Source organism: Tachypleus tridentatus, chromosome 3 (genome assembly GCF_004210375.1).
Source record: "Tachypleus tridentatus isolate NWPU-2018 chromosome 3, ASM421037v1, whole genome shotgun sequence".
NCBI lineage: Eukaryota > Metazoa > Arthropoda > Merostomata > Xiphosura > Limulidae > Tachypleus > Tachypleus tridentatus.
In genome coordinates this window covers 83,827,152-83,841,688 of record NC_134827.1, presented here as the reverse complement: position 1 = coordinate 83,841,688, position 14,537 = coordinate 83,827,152, and the positions used below count along the sequence as shown (strand labels likewise).

Genomic DNA, 14,537 nt, shown 5'->3' with positions numbered 1-14,537 from the left:
GTTACATAACTGAACCATTTTCGTGGCAAATTATATACATATGTACTTTCAGTAAAATCGTTCATTTTCTTTATTTTATACAACGTAATAAGTAGCTGTTGTGGTGTGTGAAAAATAATATAACGTGTTTCGTCGTCATTTCTAAGCCTATTATTTTATATTGTCAATTTACGTCCTACTAAACTTTTTTCTAGTTAAATATGGTTGCTTTTTTTGTTGAGTTAAAATCGTGAAATTTGATCCTTTTTTTTAAACAAGGGAAAGAGAGGCCTTGATTTACAGTAAATAATCTGTGATGGTGAACAGAACTCTTGAAATGTATAAAATGTTTTTTTCATATTTTTTTGCGGTTGATATTTCAACAAAGTGTACATACGAATTTACCTGCTGCTGTCACATTCTAAACATAATATTTTGCACATCTTAAGAGTAGAACAGTTACGACCTGGTAGTTGTAGAGTAACTACTAAGCAGGAAAGGTTTTATTTTATCAACTGCTCCTTGGATCGTCTTCTGAAGTGAACAAGTATATTTTCAAAGTGTATATTAAAACAAACAAAAACCACCAAGGTAAAGATGACGCTGCGAACAAGAAATCTTTATGAGTTTTCAAGAAAGCATATTGTTACTGGACATTTAGGTTCAAACAGTCTTTGTGGTTTGTTAAGCCTATCGACATAACCATCTCTCTCTCTCTCTCTCTCTCTCGTCATTTGGGTATTTGAATACCCGGGAGGGTCAGGTGCGCGTTGACCTCTTTCTCTTTCCTTTACTTTATATATCACAACGGTTAAATGTATGGATGAATATTACATGGGGGCCGGAGTAACCCACACTTACTCAGGCTCCTATCAGGGCAATGTACCATTCACTAATACATTTGGTGCAAGTGTATTATTTCTCTTTAAAGTTCCATAATAAGTCGCACTTTCACTAGAAGGAATTTACTGAGCAACATTTACATAAATTACCCTTTCAGTGTTTATTAATGAGTTCCTGACTAATGTTATGTCTAGTTTGCAGGTGGACCCCTTCTTTTAATATTATTTATTTATTTATTTGTTTTTGATTTTTTTAACCTAGTGTATAAATTAACAGGGGAGAGGTGTTTAAGACTATCTTCATCATGTAAGCAGTACCTGCCAAGTTCTCATACTAGTTCGTTTTTCCTCCAATTTTTATCAGAGTAATTTATTGTACTATGTAGAAGTCTATCTGCTATTACTGGCATGTTTGAATATTTGTGCATGAACTTTGATGAGGTAGATCTGGGTACTTTATATGTCGTCATGAGTAGTGTATTTTGTATTATCTGTAGTTTGGTTTTCAATAGTTGTTTGTTTACATTAATCCATGCAATGCTTCATAGTCGATTACAGGTCTTATGTTTGTTTTTTATATTCCTAGAATATTGTCAGCTGAAGCTCAAATGTTTTTTTCCAGTTAGACTCCTAGCATAGTTTGTTCTTCGCCAGACTTTAGTTTCTATATTATTTAGATAGCTTATTCATGTTAGTTTCGAATCATAAATTAATCATAGAAATTTTGCGGATGTGGCAGTCTGAAGGAGTGTTCCATTCATATAAATCTCTGGTTATACTTTTTTGTGTTTAGTTAACTTTGTAAATATCGGTAGTTTCTTTTTTGCTGTATTTATCTTGATTCGATATTTTTGACAATATTTGCTTATATTTGTTGTATATTTGTGGCTGCTATTGCTGGTGTTGGGACACTTTCTCAGACTGCTACATCTTCAGCGAACTGTGATGAATATCCATGATTAAGATCCTTCATTGGTATATTGTTCACATACATGATGAAGAGTATTGTGCTAACCACCCCTTTTTGAGGGACGCCAGCTTCTGGAGTGAAGAATTCCAGAAAGGTTTCCTCAACGTTCACTCTTTATTTCAATTTTTCCGAAAAGTTCGAGAGCCAGTGAATAATTCCACGCGGTAGTCTCATTTCATTCATGGGGAACCGGAAACCATTATGACATATAGTGTCAAATGCTTACTGAATATCAAGAAAGCGACAGTGCATTATGTTTTGTTAAAGCTGTTCACTGTTGTTTCGGTTAGTTGTTTGTCAAAATTTTCTGAATCCATTTTGTTCTTCAGGTAATTTTGATGTTATCTCCCAAGAATGTGCAGAGTCTATTACTGATTATACGTTCAAGAATTTTGCGTACATAGCTGGCCAGGCTGATTGGTCGGTAATTGTTTGGTTTATTGGCTGGCTTTCCTTCTCTGAGGAACATAAGCATATTTGCTTGCTTCCAATAAATTGGGATGTAACTTGAGTAAAGCGACCAATAATAGATTGCTATTACACGGTCAAGTAATTTCGGAGTGCCCTTTTTGATGAAGATGACTTGTATGCCACAATCTGGTGATTTGTTTTTGTATTTTTTACTGCTTGTTTAAATTATTGTACTGTGATGTTTTTGGTTAGCACTATGTTATTGTAATCGTCTGGGTTACTAGTGTTTCTATTGTTTATGTTAACTGTGAAGAGTGGTTTATATAGTTTTGTGTTATTTGTTGCATGATTATTTACTTTGTGTAAAAATAACTGTTCATGTCTGAGTCGCTGTGTGTTTTGAAAATTTTCTGTAGTTGTTGCTTGAAGGCTTCAGCTTCTTCTTTTGACATATTATAACGCCCACACGGATTTTTGGTTGTTGAATTTATTATTAAGCCTTATTTAGTTTGTTAGTTAGTGAGCGTGTTACTTAGTGGCCCGGCATGACCAGGTGGGTTAAGGCGTTCGACTCGTAATCCGAGGGTCGCGGGTTTGAATCCCCGTCGCACCAAACATGCTCGTCCTTTCAGCCGTGGGGGCGTTATAATATGACGGTCAATCCCACTATTCGTTGGTAAAAGAGTAGCCCAAGAGTTGGCAGTGGGTGGTGATAACTAGCTGCCTTCCCTCTTGTCTAACACTGCTAAATTAGGGACGGCTAGCGCAAATAGCCCTCGTGTAGCTTTGCGCGAAAATTCAAAAAACAAAAAAACAAACTGTTATTTAGTTATGTAGAATGTGAAGAAATATCAAGCAAGTGAAATTATTCTGTCCAAGCTAACATTTAGAATTTATAGTCGAACAAATAAAACGCTTTTGGTGTCAATAAATGGATTAATCTTTTAACCAAACAATCCAGAATAACTCGCCCAGAAATATTTTTACAATATTTTTTGTTTATATTGTTTCCTGCGACTCACTTGTTATTAAAAAAATTGCAACCAATAATTTCATGAACATAGGCAATTCGGTGCAAACATAGTTTATAATAAAAATGCTTAAACAAGTTGATGGAGTCGGGGATTCTAGGGATATTCTGATAATTAAACATTCGCATTTGTTAGATCTGTGAGAAGTCAATCGCAATGCATACATAACATTCCAGTATAAAATAATTGTTTCTCGTGTTACTACAACAAGGCGTATCTATATAAATTTTCTCACAGACATCACATGAGAATGTGTAGTAATCTATACTATTATTATGGCTTTAAATTATTCACATCTTAATGATAAGCTCGCTTATTGTTTTTGTTTTGATACTTCCTAATTTTTAATCAAAGAGTCATTTGTTTCTATTATGACAAACAAATTACTTTCTTTTATTTAGGCCACCGTTAAATTATAGGGTTGATGCAGACAAGGGGTTTAATTTCAGTCATACAGATGACTCGTTTGTTTGTCAAAAGAAAAACCATTTCCAGGTAACTGTTCACGTGCAGTCAGTTGGAGATCCACAGTTTATTAAAACTCCCGATGGTCTCAGGAAGATAGAAAATTTGTATTTGCATTTTTATGGAGTGAAGGTGAGAACACGTAATTCAAATAAATCTCTAAACATGAATTTTGTTTACAGAATAGGCTTAGTAAAGGCGATGATAACACTATGTAACAAAATTTTTACTTTTTCTTGTTCTTGGGCAGAAAGTGTTATTTCCCAATTGCTTATGCCTAAAGTAAATGGAAAAGACCTATTTTTGTCTTCAAGCTTTGCTTTTGTGGCCTGGGTAATGAAATTTTCAAATTTACCCATTTTCCAGAACATTCCAGGTAAATTTAGTGCTGAGTAGCTGATAGAGAAAGTTCTCGAACTTACAATAATTTTCAAGAATTTTCTAAAATGTTGTAGAATGTTGTAGTACTTACGAGAATTTTCAAGAACCTTTTAGAATTTTCTAGAACTTTCCATAGTAATATATATATGCAGGGGCTCACCACTTCAGTTTAGTTCCAGCTGTCTAAGTAAACACATAGACCTATCTGACTTTATCAGAGATGGCATCAAGAAGCTGTAAGCATTTTCCAGACACATTCTGCTATGTATGTGGCCAATTTATCAAGTAAAGAGCGAAAAAATACTCTGCGACAGCACCTGCTAAAATTTATGAAGCCTGCAAGACATATTTTGGCGTGCCTGTCGGCGATCAAGACAAACCCTGGGCACCTCATTTTACCTGCGAGCACTGGAAAAAAACTCTAGAAGGTAAGATGGACAATTTTTGCTTGCTTGAATAGTAAGATTTTATATTATAAAAATTTTAATCCTTTTAAAATTTAAAAATCTTTTTTTAATTTCCATTAGTATAGAAAAAACATCACATATAAAATATTTTGCATGAACCTCTTACACATTAGTTGTGGATGAAATAAATTTATTCTTCATAATAACAATTTTATTTTGCTCTTTTGCAGGATGGTACAGAGGGAAAAGATAACCATGAAGTTCGTTATTCCAAGAATTTGGCGTGAACCCCCTGACCACTCAAGCAGTTGTTACTTCTGCATGATGGATCCTTCAAAACATCGGGCTGGAAAGAATGCATCTGCTACCATGTATCTGGACCCTTACATCATTCATCGTTTCAATGCCACACTGCCCTGAGCTCTCTGTACCCACTCTGCCAGAGAGAAAGCAGCCATCCTCAGAAGAGAGCAGTAAATCAGAAGAGGAGGTAGACGTTGAAGATACTGATTACAATTTCAGAGGTGCAACTGGTGAGAGAAACCCATACTACTTCAACCAAAAAGACCTCAAAGACTTGATCAGAGTTCTTGGTCTAAAAAAGTCGAATGACGAGCTTTTGACATCTAGGCTCAAGGAGTGGGATTTGTTAGATGAAAGTGTGCAATTCGCAATTCAGAGAAGGCGTCACAGACATTTTTCAACCAAGACATATTGGACTTTGAACTACGCTACCAAGGAGCGAATGACGGAAACATGATGGAAGACTATATTTGGGGGCTGATACGTGAAAGTGATTTATATTACAGTCGCAAATCTCGAAAAACTACTCACTTCTAAACATTTTTGTAAATCTTCATACATATGTTATTTTATTCAGACCTCATGTAAATGAAAATGTGCAAATCTGCCCGTTTTTACATAGAAAATAGGTTAATTTCTAAATTTTGTTATCCAGGTCACAAAAGCAAAGTTTGAAGGGAATAATGGCCATTTTTTGTACTTTTACAACATAAGCAATTAAGAAATAACACCTACTATCCACGAACAAAATTTGTGGTACATGGTGTATTTAGTTCAACTTCGTAAACGGATTGAATCATAACAGTAAAAGGTTAAAATGTTTAAATCAAAATTAACTATTACGCTAAAACAACCATATTAAATAAATATATTGATGAACATATTATAAACATATTATGGCAGAACTGAAAACTGAACCAGTAAATAATGTACTTTATTTAATATATTGGTCTTGCTAAGAATACACAATACCGTAAAGGTAAATGTGTTATGATTAATGTGTATTTTAGTTATTGGTTTGATACTATCGTTGTTATCAATATTATCGGCCCTAATCACGACATTACAGGATCATCGGCAAGTTGAGAAGATTGGTGCTTGTCGTATACTTGGGCTAACACTATAAAATAATCTTCAGAATATATGTATATGTATATTTGTTTATTACTAAGCATAAAGCTACTCACAGAATATATCTGTGCTGTGCCCAGGTATTGAAACACGCTTTTGAGTATTATAAGCCTTCAGACTTACTGCTGTATAAGTAGGGAGAACAATATATGTAGATATACCTATATATAATAAGTTAAACAAAACTAAATATACATATGTAATACATGTACAGTAATGTGTAAAGTGCTAGGATGAAAGAATATTTTGTTATTCTTCCAGTTTTATGAGGTAATTTTTCTATGCCATTAGAGTAAGTTACAACACTATGGTAATGCTTCAGTGATTCCTGGTGACAAATGAATGAACCAGGGTGAGAATACTTATCATTCTTTAGAATTTCCATATACTTGTGTCAAGGGCATGTTAAAATGGTTCTGTTTGAATAAACATACTGATCAAACTTAGAGTTTTTAAATAACTGTCATGTAGTGTCTTAGTTATATAGAATAAAACTAGCAAGGAGCTAACATATGGTATCAGTATATGTTAGAAGAAATCGATTCAGTAGCACTCTGCAAATAAACCTTGACAAAATCAGTATTTAACACTATATGTTAAAGTTTTATTGTCATGCCATGGTCTCAGAAGTGTAGAGGATTGTCAGTAGAGCAAAGAGTTCACATAAAAGCTTTCAGTGATGCTGGTTGGAGTCTCCAACAAATTACTGCAGACGTGAAATGCTCCCAAAACACTGTTAAGTAGACACTAGATCATGAGACTGACACAGGTAGCTTTAAAAATAGGAAAGTAAGAGGTAGAATACCTAAACTCAATGATAATAATGTTAAGTATCTTTGTTTATGCAGTCTTCAGGACAAAGGGAAGACTTCCACTGATTTCAAGCATGAGATAAATGACCATATACCAAATTGGCAGAAAAGTGTCCAAATATATAGTACCAAGAAGACTCAGTGAGAATTGAATACTTGATTGTATAGCAGTTAAAAACCTTTACTTTGATCTCCAAGTATTGTTAAGAGACTGAAATTTACTAAAAAGTACAAATCTTAACCATAGATGATTGCAAAAAGAGTTTGATAGATAGATGAATCCAAGTTTTAAATATTTGATCAAAGCATGTGTTGTACCTCTGATGGAAAAAAGGTGAAAGATACTCACTTCAGTGTATAGCACCTACCACATAGCATGGGGCTGGCAGTGTAATGGTTTGAGGATAATTTTCTGCTGAGGCAACAGGAGATATTTGTAAAATAGATGGAATAATGGAACACTGTAAGTACCATCAGATACTGATTTGTCATTGTATACCAAGTAGTTTGCATATTAATGGTAAAGGATTCTACTATCAAGAAGATAATGACTCCAAACACTTATTCAACTTATGGAAAAACTACTTATCTAAGAAAGAAGCTGCTGGAGTCATTCATATGGTGCAATGGTCCCAACAGAGCTCTAATCTCAACCCATTCTAGCAGATCTGGAATTTGATAGATCAAAACTTAACAACTCAAAAGTTACTTCCAAGGAAATCTTGTAGGTGTGTATTAGAGACATTTGGAATAAAAATCCCAAAGGACACTTTGATTAAATACATTTTAACAGTGCCTGAAAGACTGTCAGCAGTTATTAAAGCTAAAATTGGACACACAAAATATTAACTGTTTATTGAACTGAGGCACTTCCACTAAGTTTCTTAACAAACTTAATATTTCAAGAGAAGAATGGAACATACCTTACAACATAAAAGACAAATTAAAAATTAGTATTTGGTTTATGCAATCTTATTATTCCCCACCCCATGGCACCAGTATATGCAAAGTTTAGTACAATTCTTTCCACAAGCTTCTAGAAATAATGAAAGCTAAGCATCTGATATAGATTTCCACAACACATATTACTGTGTAACTGTTGAGTGGGGAAGCATCATGGTGTAATAGGACATAAATGTACAATGTATATGTAGATTAAAAAATATTTAATTAAATAAATTCCAGATACATCCAATAAAAGAAAAAAACATTAATATTATAATTGAATGTAACTTAGGTAAATGTAATAAATAGAACAATAATTTACTGAACATATTATGAGCCATGTCTATATACAAATAAATTGGCCACACCTATCCCTTGCAGTCATGCCCAATGCAAAGCAATACAGGCAGCTGTAAGTAATGATAAAGTTAAATTCTAAGAAGTAACTGAAAGATGAAAGATATATTAAAATACTAGTTGGAGTACCTGTTCCCATGATGGAAGTTATATAAATTCATGATTAATAAAAAGTTGTTTCCATTATATGTAATTGTACAAAATGTCTATAAAGACTGCAAAACACAAAATGTAAAACCACAAGCTTGTTTGTATCATTGCACAAACCCAACAAACCTTCATTTGAAATTTGGTGGGAAAATTAGTTGTGAAAACTGCAAAATGCAAAACTTAAAATTTGTAGGTGTCTTCCCATGGATTCAATGAACCTCCATACCAAAGTAGGTGGAAATCCATCTAAAGAGGGCAAAGTTGTGGTAAAAGACATCCATAACAACCACACAGTGCAAATTCGAAAATGTGTATGTACCTTTACACTGATCTAATGAACTTCCATACCAATTTTAATAAAGATCCATCCACACACTGCAAAGTAGTTACATGGACAGACAACAGACAGTTATATAGACTAGAAATATCAGAGTAACAATAAGATCTGAACAATATAGTAAATACAATAGTAACTATAATGATTAAGTTATTTACAGATAGTAATGTAATTTAAGTAATGAACAAATGTTGTACTATGTAAGTCAGTAACTGTTAAACAGCATGAAATAAATAACAAGGTAAAAACCAACAGTGACCACCATACTGAAATTGTTTATTATTACATTAAACAAATATTGTAGAAATGAAAGGGTAGGTGTGATAGTTTTGAAAAGGTTGTGACAACATCGATTTATATAAGTGTACTTTAACATTTTACTCTTTGCAAGCAGTTAATTCTTGTGTTATAACTTTATGTGATTATTGATAAATTTATGATTTAAACAAAAAAGAAGAAAAATACAAGGAGAAAATAAACAAGTTGAGATTTAAGGTTTCATATGTTTAACTGTATATTGTATTTGTTGATATATACACTAAACTGAAAGAAAAAGACTGTTATGCCACAGTTGTAGTGAAAACTTTAAACGTTTTTACTGTATCTTGGGCAAAAGGTTGCATACTATAAGTTTGTTTGTAGTTAAGCACAAAGCCACATAAAGGGCTATCAGTCCTCTGCCCACCACATGTATTAAAACCTGGTTTCTAGTGTTATAAGTCTGCAGACACACCTCTGTATCACTGGGAAGCCTGTATATCATAAGAATAGTTCAGTAAGTATTATATTTGCTTGACCCTGTATTTTTGTCATGCACCTCTGTTATCAAGAGATGGTACAGATATTTGTAAAATTTAGAATAAGTTGGAGGTTGAGCTCACCTGATAATAGGAGTGATCACTGAGATAGCTAATCTAACATTGTGAGATATCACATTTTGAACTACTGTTCTGACTTAATGTGATAAACGATGCAGATGAAAAGTAGTGGTCCAGTTTTTTCTATTTTTCTTTTCATTATTTTACTGTTTCCTGTTTCTTCACTATAATAGAATTATTTATGTAAATAGCTCTTTTTTATGTGTAACAAAGGCAAGTACGTTCATTTTATTCTTAATTATTTGTTTTGGAAGCACATACACACTGATATATGTATAATCTTATTGCAAAATGTTATATAACTTACACAGCTTACCAAATTTTGGAACGATTTGGCTCTACTTTATGAGCAAAATATATTTATTTTGACACACTTTAAAAAAATAAAATCCTGTTTTTCTCTGCTTTTTCATCGTATTGTTCTGGGAATCTAGTATAAAGAAATATCCTTTTAGCCCTAGCAACTAAAAGTTAGACAACAGAACTTAAGAAACTAACCAGTGAAGTAAAGAAATAAACTTTATTATGAGTAACAATTTGGACTTATTCATTTGATTTTGTATACTTCAGTTCTTTGCTGTTTGAAATAATTTTATTCCCTGATTAACATTTCCTAAAAATTCATATATATATATATATATATTCATGATAAGTTTTAAAATTTCATGTTGGAAGTTAAGATGTTGACCAGTAGTTAGTTCATTGATAAATTACTTTATTCATTTGTAATTTCTTAGTCCCATGCTTGTAGATTACTGATTTTATAGATTCTCATGTGATCATATTTTAAATTAAATTCTGTTATATGCCCTCAGTTCTTGCATTTAGTTTGATAATGCCTGGTTACCACCTAGTGAATGGCTGTGAATAAATTAAAAGTTTTACCAGGTACAACTGGCAAAAACTTATGTGAATTTAAAGAACATTGTTATTTCAAATATTCAATTTATATCATTGGAATATTTTACTCTGCACATACATTGTTGTTTTATATATATATATGTATATGACATTATTTACCCCTTTAAAAGAAGTTGACTCTGCAGTAAGTTAGAATGTTTGTCACATTAAAAATTAGGTTTTGATACCTGTAGTAGGTACAGCACAGATAACTCACTGTGTAGTGCTGTTTAAAAGGAGTAATGTGTTTAAAATATTTTAATACTTTTGCTTGATAATAGAAGAACTGGTATTGAAATGGTTTATTATATCACAGTGACAGTAATAATCAGAAGAGTTGCACTGTTTGTTTAATATTGTTCTCTGTCTGTTATGTGTAGATGGAATCACAGAATCAGACAATTAAAATAGAACAGTCTCAGTCTGACAGGAGCAAGCAGCCTTTTCATCCAGTTCAGTAAGTTTACTTTTTTACCAGTATATTAAATCAATTAAAATAAAAGTTTGTTTTTATGTCATACATACCTACTGACACAGATTGTACTGGCATATAAAACACTGTGCTAAGCAGAATTCTGTTCTATGTGTTATTTTACTTGTGATTCCTGTTTTGGAACACTAAATATGCAAAAAATGATTTTGTTTCAAGTTGCATCAGTGAATTGTGTTATGTGCCACATGGTGTATTCAGTGATATTGATTCCTTTTGTAATGAGTAAAAAGATGGAAGAGTCATATTGATAGGTGCCAGAACTCTGACTCTTTGCATCTGAGTGCAGATACAACTTTGGAAAGAGGGTGAGTAGTTCCGTGAAACAACTGTTTATGTACAGGGCCAGATTTAAGAGGTGCAACCATGATGATAGTTCTGGAGTCTTCCACAGAAATGATACTGTAGCAAGAGTCATAAGACACTCCTTCTCTCTCTCTCTCTCTGTGTGTGTGTGTGTGTATATATATGTATATTATTGTTTTAAAATTAAACAAAAATGTAGTTTACCTACATGGTTTATATACAGGGTCTCCTAAATGTCTGGACATATAGGAAAAATAGACAATATATTCTTAAAATTCAACAAAAACATTTCTAATGTCAGTTATACACATTTCAGGAAAGAAAATATCAAGAACTGGTATCTGTACAGCTGTTAATGGTATGCAATTTGAATGATAAAGGGTTCAGGCATCTGGGATGCCCTGTATACTGTAAAGTGTACACAGTATATTATATTATCTTAAACTGTTTGCAATACATGAAACTTTTGTTCTGTTGAGTACCAAGTATGAATGATTTGCTGTATTCCATTAAACTTTTGTGATACAAGAAGTGTTTCTTTTGTATTTTTGTGTTAGTGCATACTAGTAGGTGTGAAAAGAAAATAAATTAAAATTTGGTTAGCATATTAAATTATATTTCAATCAATAAGTTGAAGATGTAATTTTGATGGCAGGGACAACATACTCTAAATCTAACCCAGTGTACATATTTCTGGTTTCATGTTAGTACTTACTCATGTTGTATGGAGAGCTGCACAACATGGAGAATAGTGAATTATTCAAAAGTGCTCAAGTTAGGGTCTCATTTGAAAATTATCTTTCAAGAGTGATCTATATCATTTTAACAATACTCAGAATGCTGTGTAGTTTATTCTTTATAATTCCACTTTCTTTACAAGTGTGCCATGCACATGTACATGTATGCATAAATAACAAACACATATATAGTGCTTTAAAGCATTGCTGATGTTCCTTAAATAATATACAACAAAGTATTAAGGAAAACATTATCCAAACATAATTGTATATCTTTATAACATTTAATTTCTGTTTTGAACACTGCAGTAGAACAAAACACTATGCATAATATTACCAATTTGGTGAGTTTAAAACTTTTGAAACTCTTATTAAAATAAAATAGAGAACAGCGTTTTGACCTTCTTAGGTCATCTTCAGGTTAACAAAGAGAAAGTTTGCAAACTCTCAAAACGTTGTTCTCTACTTTATTTTAATAAGAGTTTTAAATACCCATACTAGCCATCTCAAGATACATTTTTACTTCAAGTGGGTTTCTCAACATCATGACTTTAAAATTTTTATCTAGTTTTTCAGCTATTACAATATTGTTAAGTCTTGCAGTGGTCTCTTGTTTGTGTGGTAAGTATGCACATGAAAGGTTTTTAGTTTCACAGGACAAGGGCATACTTCTTAAAATCAATTTTCTACCCTGCCCACCCCACAATTTTAATAGATTTTGTAGGGTTTTACTTTGAGATGAGAATTTTAGTGTGATAAACTTGGTTACTTTTAAAAGTGTACAATTTATGCTGTATTTATAAATAAAGTCTGGGAAATACAACATGTCAGCATGTAGTACTTATAGCATCAGGCACCGAATAAAAGTAGTCCCCCCCCCCGAAAAAAATTCTAAAGTAAACCCCAGCACACATATAATTGATCTTAATGTTTTTAGTACCTTAATGTTGGCAGAGAGAATATAAATTTTCTTAAGTTTTTTTGTATGTTTCTTTCTTCTGACATATAACAAATGCATTTTATTCTAGACTTGAGATTGTACCTGACCAAGTTACCAAAATGACTATTGGAAGACTTCATTTCAGTGAGACCACATCCAACAATATGCGTAAGAAGGGCAAACCTAACCCTGATCAACGCTACTTTTACCTTGTTGTGAGTATTTGTGCTCATGTTGGAGATCAGGCTTTTCCTGTGGTGTGCTACTCATCCGAGAAAATTATTGTCAGGGTAAGGATTTACATACAATCTGCATTTTTTTAAAATCCAATTTACATGCTAAAAAACAGCAACATAGTCTAGTCCTTCCAATAATAATAATATATATATATATATATATATATATATATATAGAGAGAGAGAGAGAGAGAGAGAGACTGCTAGCCAAAATCTTAAGGCCTATGAACATAAAAAAAAGATGCATTTTGCTCAACCAATTATTTGAGCAGAGCTTCAAAACTTTTTTAGCATTTAATAGGGGAAATGTGAACACTATGAAATTTGCCTAAATACTAGCTGGTCAAAAGTTTAAGACCATACCAAAAAGAAGTCCTGAACAGGGTAGGAAATGCCCAACAAGAGGTCTCAGTAGTGAGTTGTACGGCCATCATTTCAAATAACTTTAAACATTTGCTTTGGCATGATCAATATAAGCGTTTACGGTTTTTAAAGCCTTTCTCTCATAGATGCCGTCTTATTGTTCTTGAGCTGCATTCTGCATCTGTAAGGTCCTTAATCTGGTTCAACGATCGGCTGGTGTCTTGTCGGACAACCCATCAAATCCTCCTGCTCAACGCCAGCAAATTTTCTTGGGCTGACCACTCGAAATTCTCGTTCCGTATCCATCACGGTCTTTTAAGAAATTTGCAACAGCAGTTTTACTATGCCCAATCTCACCAGCGATGACACTTGAAGAGAGACCTTGCTTTTGCATCTCGACAATTCTGCCACGTTCAAACTCTGTCAAGTGTTTAGCCTTTGCCATGTAACACAGGAGATATCATTGGGAGATGTTGACAATGCTAATGCTTGAACACAAGTGACTAAATTTCGTTACGTGTTTACCGATTATCGCTTTGTTTCAGTATGGTCTTAAACTTTTGACCAGTTAGTATTTAGGCTAATTTCATAGTGTTTACAGTTTCCCTATTAAATGTTACAAAAGTTGTTTTTTTTCTTATTTTCATCTTTTGAAGCTCTACTCAAATAAGTGGTTGAGTCTAACAATGCAAAATGTATATTTTTTCTTTATGTTCATTGGCCTTAAGATTTTGGCCAGCAGTGTATACATGCGTGTGGGTGAAGTGAATGCTGCTCCTCTATTTGTTGGTTATTCAGGTTGAACTGATACCTTTTATTTATTTTCATTGTTATATTATAAACTTGAAAATAATTACACATAAATTGTATCTAAACAATAGAATTATTGTTTAACAACTATACCTCTGTCTAATATACACTACATGGCCAACAGTATGTAGACACCCGTTTTAATTAGTAGGTTCGACTATTTCAGCCACATCCGTTGCTAACAGCTGCATAAAATCAAGCATTCAGCTATCCAATCTTCATAGACAAATATTGGCAGTAGAATGGGTCATACCTGCCTGAATGCGTAGTGCCAACTGTAAAGTTTTGTGGAAGAGGAATAATGGTCTGCAGCTGTTTTTCGTGGTTGGAAGGGAAATCTTAATGCTACAGCATAC

At 33.0% G+C, this 14,537-nt stretch overlaps 1 protein-coding gene across 11 annotated transcripts in view; it reads left to right on the top strand.

The window, feature by feature from the left end:
- The window catches only part of LOC143247371 (myelin regulatory factor-like), a 351,121-nt gene that overhangs the window by 308,665 nt on the left and 27,919 nt on the right, over nt 1-14,537 (top strand). For all 11 annotated transcript variants that reach the window (XM_076495348.1, XM_076495341.1, XM_076495347.1 and 8 more), the window contains 3 exons: nt 3,635-3,830; nt 10,680-10,756; nt 12,861-13,062. In XM_076495348.1, coding sequence (XP_076351463.1) covers nt 3,635-3,830; nt 10,680-10,756; nt 12,861-13,062 — 475 coding nt within the window. The remainder of the gene's footprint in view (nt 1-3,634; nt 3,831-10,679; nt 10,757-12,860; nt 13,063-14,537) is intronic.